General features: G+C 53.3%; 1 protein-coding gene across 1 annotated transcript; it reads left to right on the plus strand.

Moving 5' to 3' along the window:
* The first annotated feature begins 1,014 nt into the window (after positions 1 to 1,014).
* Positions 1,015 to 9,668, plus strand: ARHGDIB (Rho GDP dissociation inhibitor beta). Its single transcript, XM_068668904.1, has 6 exons — positions 1,015 to 1,176; positions 4,616 to 4,804; positions 5,384 to 5,467; positions 6,333 to 6,409; positions 7,873 to 7,936; positions 8,849 to 9,668. The coding sequence occupies exons 2-6, from the start codon at positions 4,627 to 4,629 to the stop codon at positions 9,046 to 9,048; spliced, it is 603 nt and encodes a 200-aa protein (XP_068525005.1). The 5' UTR covers positions 1,015 to 1,176; positions 4,616 to 4,626; the 3' UTR covers positions 9,049 to 9,668.
* The last annotated feature ends 552 nt before the right edge of the window (positions 9,669 to 10,220 follow it).

A 10,220-nucleotide genomic window follows, 5' to 3' on the forward strand; every position in this document is an offset into this window, starting at 1 on the left:
AGATATGCTCTGTTTGTCCCTTGAAATGCATGAGGGTAGAATTCAAAGTGCCATCCATAACTTGAATCAAAACAATGTAGGCTGAGAAAATCATCCCCCCCTTCTGAGATCAGTCTCAGATCTGACAGAGATTCCTCTTACTTAGTTGTCTGCAGCCTTTCAAAATCTGTGTATGATAAATATTTTCTAATAGACACGTGGATCCCGGGCAGTGAATTGAATCCCCTTGACAATAGATTTGTTTTGCTTGGTTTGCTTCTGCAAATGCATTAAAAGGAGTCCATCAGTCATTTCAGATCCAGGTTTGTCGGTTGCAGACCAATGATCCAATTTGTTCTTCAATTCTGCGCTGAGGATTATGTGTGTGCAGGAGCTATGTGACTGAAGAACTAAGTGGGCAATTTGTGAGTGGAAGAGGAAGATTAAAATCTGCTGATATTTCAGAGAGGAAGTGTTGTAAAATCTTTGTGATCATTTAAGCATCCCTAGGAAATGTGAGCTTATTCCTGAGGTAGCTGATCTTTGAAATTGCTTGTCTGAAAATGGCTGAGAGTTGGGAACACGCGGCTGGATGGGAACAATTCGCTGATTAAATGCAGCAGGTAGCATGTGCTAACTGGGAAAAAATGAGGTTCATGTGTAACGACCCCCATTTACAAGCTCCCCACGTATGCATGGATGCGCACGACCTGATTCTCCACTTACCATCAGTATAAATCGGTGTAACAGCAGTATAACAGCAGTATAACAGCGGTATAAATGGGGGGCAGCTTTTCAAATCCACCTTAATCACAGCATCCCGAGCAAGGAGGAAAATCAATGCAACTAAAACCGGGGCTGAAAAACAAAGGGCCACCCCCAGGTGCAGCAGCGGGCACAAAGAGCCCGGGGCCGCGCAGGGGACAAAGCGGCGCAGGAGGCGCGCAGCGCAGACAAAGCGGGGCAGGGCGCTGCGCCCCCGTGCGCGGAGCTCCGCGGCATGCGGAGCCTGGCCGCGTCTCGGGGCTTCCTCTTCGAGTGGGTTGGTGGTGGCTTTTTTTTTTTTTTTTTTTTTTGAGCGTGTGAGTGTTATTTTTTTTTTTTTTTCCACCAACTTCCTTCCTGCTCCAACTGCCAAAGCTGAAAGCGGAGCGCTGCGAGCAGAGGAGGACCCCGGAGGCAGGAGCCGCGCAGGCAGTGAGTGCGGACCCGGGAGGGGGGGGACCGACCGCGGGTTGGGGGGGCCGGGGAGGGGGCGAGATGCTGCGCCCCACAACTTTGCGCCTTTGTTCTGGCTTGCGGCTCCACCGCCCGGGGAGACGGGCAGGGAGGTCAGGGCCCTGCCCGCATCCTCGGGGGAAGTTGGGCTGGGAGGGATGGAGATGGGCGGAGGGGCAGAGGAAGGGGGGGCGGCCCCTGTGCCCCCCAGGGTGGCGGGAGGGCACTGGCACGGGCAAGGGGATGGCGGCGGAGGGGGAACCCCTGCCTGGCACCCGAGGGTGCCGGGGCTGGCAGGCGCTGGGCTCCCCCTCTGCCCTTGCACCCTTGGGGGTGGGCTGGGGGGCGCAGGGCGGGCAGGCGCGGAGCTCCCCCGTGGTAGAAAATTGCTGCCCCCCTGCCAAAGCCGCTAACCAGAGATAAGTTCTGGGTCGGGAGGAGGTTTGGGGGGTGAGTTTGATGCGCAGAGGGAGCGTGGATAAAATGTTGCCCCTGTGATACCCCACCTCGTGCCCTGTGACAGCGGGGCGGGAGGGCTGAGGAGGTGCCCACCACCCACCCTGTCTGCAGCCCCCTGTCCCCAAATGCTGCAGGAGAGAGGGCAGCCCCCACCCCGGCACAGGCAGTGCCGGCTGTGAGAGCACAATCCCTCCGTGTCCTCCTGCAGCCATCTCTGGGGGTCCCTAACGCAGCCCTCCTGCTGCCTGGGAACTCCTGGGCCTTGGAAGCACAGGCAATGCACAGCTGTGGGTTGGGGCTGTGGGGAAGCAAGAAGAATAGGGCAGAGCGGGGCACAAATCAGCCAGATCTCTCCTTGCGTAAAGCATTTATGGGGTTAATGCTTTTTGCTTTTAATATGTCTCATGGCCTGAAGCACAGGGGGTCTCTGTGCCAGCAGAGCCCATGGCCTGGTTAGTGGTACAAGGAGCCCGGCACGCTGACAGGTGGGCGCTGACACGCTTACCCACGGAGACTCAGTGTTCCTGAGCTCTGTAGCATCCCTCTGCTTGCAGAGTCCCCAGAGCTGGGGAGAGCAGCTTCAGAGCCCAGGGCTGTTCCCAGCTCCAGCTCTCCCCACTACCTGCGGCTCTTCCCAGCCTCAGGGAGCTGTTGCCTGCAAGACAAGGGCAGTGGCAGCGGGAATGTGAGCTTTCCTCACGATCACCTCCCTGCCTGGAAGCATCGTAGGAAGGCAGGGTCAGGCCCATAGCTTGGGGAGAAGCACCCGAGTGGGGTCTGATCGGTGCCATCTTGCAAAGGCGCTCCTGAGCTGGGGGTTGTTCCTGCCAGGCAGCGTGGCTGGTGCCGTTCTGCATGGCTCTTGCCACTGGCACAGCAGGCTGCCTCTGTACCCCTCTGGGAGGTTTTCAGAGCCTAAAAGCATCCCCGCTTCAAGTGAGCTGCCCCCTGGGCTGGGAGGGAAAGTCTGCGGCATGTGAGATGTAAAGGGAAGGTCTGAGGGATGGGCAGCAGTCAGCTGGTCCGGCCCTGACTCTGCCCCCTCTGTGCATGTGGCTGGTGGGATCTGTCTCTCCTTCTGGGTCTCTCCCCCTCCTGTGATTAAACCACAGCCTTGACATGTGGAGGACAGGGGCAGGCAGACAGCTCTGTTCTGTGGTTCTGGCGGGGAGCTGCTGGTTTCCTTCCTCATTAGGACAAACTCAGGTGCCTTTCCCATGGTACGCAGGTCCTCTGCACTCCTGGAGCCAGGAATGGGCATGAACTCAGCCTAGGGCATTTGGCTGCTGGGACGCGCTTCTCTTCCTGTCCAGTTGAGCTGGGATTTCCTTTTATTTCCCAGCTGCCCCCCTGCACTAGTTCCTGACTTACAGCAACACGCTGTTGCAAAGCAGTCTTGCATCAGAACCGTTATCCATTAGCATGCCCGGCTGAGTACGCTCCTTCTTGTGCTGCTCAGTCCTTCTCTGTCCCTCTGTAATGTGCCCTTGCTGATATATGCCTCCTTGAATGTTTTTCTCTGGTCTCACCTGTGCTGGGATTACACTGGGAGGTCCGCATATTACTCATTGCTGCCTGGTTCCACTTGCTGATTCACTGTGAACTGTTGCATATTTATTTATTTATTTCCGTTCTGTTTCAATGAATGAGAAAACGATCCTGGTAGCTCCCTTCTGGGAAATTCTGGGAGCATTATGGCCACAGCTGTACAGAGGTATAAAGGGCTTGATGGGGGAATTGCAAGGAACCAGGCAAAAAGTGAATTTCTAGCAGAGAGCCTCAGAGAAGGAGTTAATGTAAGGATAAGCTGAAGTGAACTGAATGGTCTGTGTAGCTCAACCACATCACCTCGCTGTCAAACAGCAAGGAGCAGCTTGGCCATTTGCAACACCCACTGGCGCCGGAGGGCATGGCTTTGTCTTTTTGCCTTTCTCTGGAGGACGGGAAGGAGGTTAGGACCATGCGGCTGGCTCTGCCAGGCAGGCAGCTGACAGAGGGGACCTGGCGCAGTGCTGCTCACCTCTCCCTCCTTTTTGCTTGCCTTTGTCTTCTCTTTCTCCATCTTGTGCCCTCTGCCAGGCTGCCCATCACCCTTTCCCTTCTCCAGCTCCTGTTTGGGATGCTACCCAAGCTGTTTCACTCTGCCAGCACTCAGCATCACATAACCTGGCTGTGCTGAGTGTGTGGCTGCGAGCCCCAGCCTTCCTGCCTCTCTTTTCCGAGAAGCCCTGCGGATGAAGCACAGGTATGCGGGGCAGCTCTGCAGCTGGGCTCGATGCAGTCACCCTCGTACTTCCTTCCTTAGCAGGAAGGAGACCTGAAGGGTGTGAGGTGAGCTGTTCCCAGGAGCAAACAACAGGGATGCCAGCAGATAGCCCGAAGTGTGTGCGTTTCTTTGAGGGCTTTAGCGAACTTGCTAGTGTAAGGGAGCAGATGTCAGGTACTTGATCTTTTCATGAAACGCTGTCTGACTGCTGGCTTAGAACAAGAGGTCGAATGAAACACCCATCCTTGGTTACATTCATGTCTCTGTGCCCTGCTGCGTGGCTGTAGCTCTTTGTGTGAGATCTCTGGCAGGCGCTGAAGCCTCGTGCGGTGGCTTGTAATTGCAGGCTTGCCGGCCAGCGATCGTGCTGCAGAGCAGCTGTAAATCACGCAGGTTTCAGCCTCCGCTCCCGCGCCTCCTCCCCGCGAGGGAAGGCTGGTGTAGGTCTGCGTGTGCGCGGTGCCTGCAGGGAGAGGAGTGGGGGCAGGAGGGGGTTGTGTTCGAGCCTCGATATCAGCACAGCAGTGTCGGGATTGCAGCCGATCGCTGTCGCCATTTGCCTTTGACGATCCCGCTGAGTTCAGCGCCAGGCAGGTGCCTGCCTGACTGCCTGGGGACTGACCCACAACGTGCTCCCAGGGACGCTGTTCCCCTGCAGAGCAATCCCATTGACTGCTCCTCTCTGCTACCCAGACCAAGTGATCATGACTGAGAAGACCCAAGAGCCTCATGTGGAGGAAGATGATGATGAGCTGGATGGGAAACTGAACTACAAACCTCCTCCCCAGAAAACACTGCAGGAGCTGCAAGAGTTGGACAAAGATGATGAGAGCCTTGCTAAATACAAGAAGTCCCTGCTGGGAGATGGACCCGTGGTGGCAGGTAGGCTGAGCATCCTGTAGGAATGGGAGATGTAGGGAGATGCACAGCAACAGTGTGCCTAGGGGATGGGGCAAGGTGGCCTCAGAGAAGAGGGAGCTTGTCTGACCAGACACTGCTTCTGATGGAGGACTGGCTACGGGAATGTGGGGAGATGCTTAAAGAGGAGGCAGAGAAAATGCTCTGATCATTACCTGCAAGGTAGCAATGAGTGCTAGCATCAGGAAGGGGCTTGTGGTGAGGGTATGTGGGCCTTGGAGGACTCCTGAAGGGTTTGAAATGTGAGGGGACCAGCCTGTGCTGAAACAGGACCTTGCTACTCAAAATGATTTTAAGAGGGGAGTCACCTGTAGGGAAAAGACCTCCTGTGTATTGGGATGGTGGCTGGAGGGATCTGTGTTGAGCATCTGGGGTAGATGCATGGTCCTGTTGTGCTAAGAGAAGTCTGGTGTTGCTGGTACTGGGTGCTGGGTGCTTTGTGTAGTCTCTGAGTGGGAAGTCAGTGGCATTTCTTCTTCACTTTTCCCCCCAAACACTTAATTTCGCAACCTGAGAGCCTCCCCCTGCCTTTCCTCCCCGCAGATCCAACAGCTCCCAACGTGGTGGTCACCCGGCTCACCCTGGTGTGTGACTCTGCCCCAGGACCGATCACCATGGACCTTACAGGTAGGCATGGGCTCTCACTGGGCACACAGGGGAGCAAGCAAAGGCCCCAGCATGCTTCAAATTAAAAGGGAATTTGTCCTTGGAATACTACAGTGGGTTTTAGAGGAATCCTGAGGGTATTGTAGCCTCGCTTTTTATTTTAAGGTGCATTTGTATGAAAAAGGAAATGCAACAGGAAAGTGTTGAGGGTCTTTTTCTTCGTTTGGATTGCCCTAGTAGCTCCTGGGGTTCTGCTGCCTCCTCTTACTTCCTATCAGCTAAGCTCGTGAGCACCAGGGACACGCATGCATTCGGGCAGCGGGCTGTTGTGAAACTTCAGAACCAAGAAATGCTGCAGTTCCGGCCCCGGGGCACGCGGGGAGAGGACCAGGCTTCACCTTATATGGGCTTTTCTGCGCAAGGGGAAGCTGGGCCCGCAGCAGCCGAGAGGCTTCCTGCTCAGCCGAAACCGCGCAGCGCCCGCCTGGCCTCGCGGGCCGGGCAGGGGCTGTGAAACACGCTCAGCTCACCCAAAACTGGGGCTGGGCATGGCTGGAGCACGATACCCTCCTGCAGGTAGCTCACAACAGGTCTGCATGTAAATACATTTACGTGTGTGCCCAGAGCCGTGTCTCCAAGGGTTGTTAGGGCATTTTCGGTGCAGAAGTGGACACCGACACATACATGTACACGTGCTCAGGTGCAGGCAGTTTTGCACGTGTGTGCTCACTGTGCAGTTCCTTATACCCACTGCGCACTCGTTTTGCAGGTGTGCAGTCTTTTGGAGTGATCCTCACCTCCAACACCAGTCCCAACCCCATCCCCCTGTGGGTGGTCTCTTCTCCCTGTGACACCTCTAGCTAATGGCTTGATCCTCTCCTTGCAGGTGACCTTGAAGCACTCAAGAAAGAGACCTTTGTATTAAAGGAAGGAGTTGAATACAGAGTTAAGATCCACTTCAAAGTGAGTTTTTTTCCTTCTGGTTGCTTCTCCTCAGTTGCTGAAGCCAGTCACCAGCAGTCTATCAGATATCTAGAACTGGACAAGCTGGGCCTTGGTAAAGGTCCCCTAGTTTTAGGTGTCGTGCTACCCAATGAGGAACTGGGCCTTTCCAGAGCATTATGTCTGCTTGCCCACCCCTTGGAAGAAGTTGCCTTCTGTCCACCCATTATGGTGAACAACAGGTTGTTTGGAAGTGAAAAAGGTAGTTTTTGGCTGAATTTGGCTTGAGTTTTAGTCTTTAATTCACAGAGAGTGGGAATGGAAAGGAAGAAGAAGACATAGTGGCCTTCCATAAGGTACTGGTTCAGGGTTCAGTCAGTATTGCTGAACTTGAATGCATAGAAAAGATTTAGCATTTGGCTGAAGATATCTGAATTTTTCTGTGTCACAATATGCCCAAGTAGGCTAATTTCTCCCCTCCTCCCATTAACCACTGTGTCAGCCATTTCTTCTGTTCCCAGCTGAAAATGAAACTTGATCACGTTGCAGTATGGCATCTGTCACTGAAGTGATCACCTCCACAGATGTTCGCTGCAGGCAAAGCTGGGTTTGGCAGAGAGTACAAAAGGAAGGAGAATAGCTCTCCTGAACCAGATCAGGGAAACTGTTAATATACGGGTTCTGCAGGAAAGATTTCCCTCCCTCTCTGAGGCTCACTTGCTGTCTCAGAGATGGCTTTGTCCCCAGAGACACCTCCATTTCTCTTTTGTGCTGTGAAATATTTCCGTCTGTATCTGAGCCCTGTTGATAGGAGATGCTTGGAGACAGATGAGCTACTCTAACCCTCTCCCTCAGTCCCAATGCTTGTAAGAACTGGCACCATGTGGATTCTCCCCAGGATGTAAAAGGATCTGCCCATCTTGTTACCAGATTGAACAGTGCTGCAGGAAGGCGGTGATGGTGGATAGGGACAGCAAAGGGATACATACAAGCTGTCCCTGGGAGATTTGAAGAAAGATTATTAACAAAATGGTGCTCTCCATCTCTTGAGGAGCCAGCTCCCCATTGAGTTTAGAGGGCATCTGGGAGAGCTCAGTGAATCTTGCCCACCTGTTTGTGCTGAAGGGATGACTCCAGTCACCCATCCCTGGTTTTCCATATGGAAGCTATTAACTGGGACCTCCCTGCTTCACTTTGCTTTGTCCTCATCAGCCTATTCTGAGAATCTGACTTACATGCTCCAGTCAGCTTCAAAGTCAGGGGAAGGATGGGGAAAGGCAAGAGATGCCCTCAAACACACTGAGGATTTGTAGGTCTCTGGGTGCATGTGGAGAAGTGATGTTAGGGCTTCCCACAATGTGTTCTGTGCTGAGCCCTTGAGAGCAGTGCAGTAGAGATCCAAGATGGACATCTAAGGAGCGAAAAACAGCAGACAGAAGATGAAAACCCTCTGGGTGACTCTTACTTCTGGTCACTTTTTTCAGGTAAACAGGGACATTGTGTCGGGACTGAAATACGTGCAGCATACCTACCGGACAGGAGTGAAAGGTGAGTAAGAGACCATCACGCCCTGTACACCCATGCTCCTACTCTTGCTCAAAGAAGTGTCCCTGCAGATTTGGGCCAGGACAGAGCCTCTCTTGCCACGCAGTAGATGAGACTTCTTGGCAGAGTGCATTACCCTGCACTTTGTGTCACCCAGGCCAACTGTTTCCTGTGCCTGTGTGAACTCGTTGCAAGCCAGCTCTGGTGTCTGTTTGCTGCACCACCATCTGCAGCAGAAACATCCCCAGAGACACTGCTTAGACGGTGTTTGCCACAGATTTCCTCTGTATAGTGCTTTTCACCTCCCCCACCAGCATTTGAAGAGTGGCTCAGCCCTTGTGGAGTGTGTCAGCCATGAAAGTCCTTCCAGATGTACTTGGTAAAATTTAGAGTTGCTCTGAAACCCTTCCCAATGTCCATGCAGAATTGTGCTTGCCCATGACCTCTTGTGATTTTACAGTGGTGCCACATCTGGGCTTGGCAGAGGAAAGCCACATTTTGCACACACATCCCACATTTGCATTTTCTGCAAGCAACCACCACTAAGGCTGAAGTCCATTAAGCACACAAGTAGCATCTTCTCACCAGAAAAGAGAAGTAGCAGGGGATCAAGAAAGACCTCTAGCCATGTGTTCTGGTGGTCACTCCCCTCCTGCAGCATGCACGTTTGTGAGGGTGCAGACTGAAGTGCCTGTCTATCTGCCCATCCATCCATTTATCCTTCCAGCAGTCCTGGTGTTTCACTTGCCTGCTTTCTCGCTGCCTCCACTGAGAGTTCCCCTTGTTGACTACCATCCCTTTCTCTCCATCTGCTTCCTTTCTGTCTTATGCTCTTGGCTTATGCTCTTGCCTTCTTATCTGCATTATCATTTCCCCACCTGAGGAGCTCATTCCTTGTGGATTGTTTTCTCCTAGTGGACAAAGCCACGTTCATGGTTGGCAGCTATGGGCCACGGCCAGAGGAATACGAGTTCTTGACGCCTATTGAAGAGGCTCCTAAGGGAATGCTGGCTCGAGGTACCTATCACAACAAGTCCTTCTTCACGGATGATGACAAGCATGACCATCTCACCTGGGAGTGGAACCTGTCCATCAAGAAGGAATGGACAGAATGAGTTCACCCAGTTTGCCTTCCCCCTTCCCGTCCCCTTGCCTCCTGCACCAGTCTCCAGGTGGGCCATGCCCACCACGCTGCTCCCTCCTGCCACTGTGGCTGGTCACAGCCCTTGCAGCCCTTCCTGAGGGTGCCAGGGCTCTGTGCCAGCCTTGGTCAATGCACAGGCCGGCAGGTGGCCTTGGCTGCTTCTTCTGATACACTGAAAATAACCCACCCGTTCTCACCACTGCCCCATCACGACACATAATGGTTTAAATTGGGAAGCATCTCCCTCCCTTTTCTCCCAGTACTTCCTCCTGCCGCCTCCATTTCTCCTTCTATACCAACTCCGGTCCCGGAAAGTGCCTTTTCTAGGAAGCAAGATCACCTCGCCAGCTCCTTGAGTCTCCTGGCAGGGCGGACTGGTCCCTGGAAAATCCCTCTCTGAGTTACACTTGCCATGTGCTCTGACTCATTGTAAATGGCTACTTACCTCCCGTGGTGGTCTCCTGGTTTGTATCTGGTGCCCTACCCTGTTGAAATCCATACTTGTGCAGGCAAAATCAGTCAGGGGGATGCAGCTAGATGCTGTAACAAGACTTCAGTGTCTCAAGAATAAAAATGGTTTCTTTCTTCTTCTCTGCATGAGTGTTTCATTCTTTTCTAGAGTGTGGGTACTGTTGTATCAGAGTTTTGCAGTAAGGTATGTGTGGGGACTGTGTTATAGGAAGGCTTAAGAGTGTGTTTCATAAGGGAAAAAGCCCTTCTGCTTCAGAACGTCGACCCAACTCTAATGAATAGGAAGACAAGAGATATTTTTCCCCTTAAAGGCAAATTATTTCAGAGTGGCTTCCTTCAGGGTGTTCATGAACCCTGTTTTGAAGCCCAAACTTACCCACAATCAGGGTGGGCTTCAGGGCTAAAAAAGCCTCCACCTGCCATCTGGAGTGGCAGGTGAATGAGCCCAGGAAGGTAGCCCATGGCTTTCTCATGTTTAACATTTACCTGGCAGCTGTAGCTTCCACCAGCCAGAGGAAGTGCAGGAGCTGTGTCCCACTGGCTGGCCAAGCACAAGGGGACATCAGCCTCTGTGAGACCCAGCACCTGGGGAGGTGCAGTGGCTCCCTCTATGCAGAGGAGTGTTCTCACAGTCTAGGGTGCCTGGTTGTGTGGGTGCAGGAGCTGAGATGT

The sequence above is a fragment of the Anas acuta genome, chromosome 1 (assembly GCF_963932015.1).
Source record: "Anas acuta chromosome 1, bAnaAcu1.1, whole genome shotgun sequence".
Lineage (NCBI taxonomy): Eukaryota > Metazoa > Chordata > Aves > Anseriformes > Anatidae > Anas > Anas acuta.

Bases quoted from the DNA above. Each gene is read 5' to 3' on its own strand.
- ARHGDIB (XM_068668904.1), top strand. From the start codon at position 4,627: ATGACTGAGAAGACCCAAGAGCCTCATGTGGAGGAAGATGATGATGAG. The intron at 5,468-6,332 runs GTAGGCATGGGC...CTCTCCTTGCAG, and splicing joins GATCACCATGGACCTTACAG to GTGACCTTGAAGCACTCAAG. The intron at 6,410-7,872 runs GTGAGTTTTTTT...CACTTTTTTCAG, and splicing joins GAGTTAAGATCCACTTCAAA to GTAAACAGGGACATTGTGTC.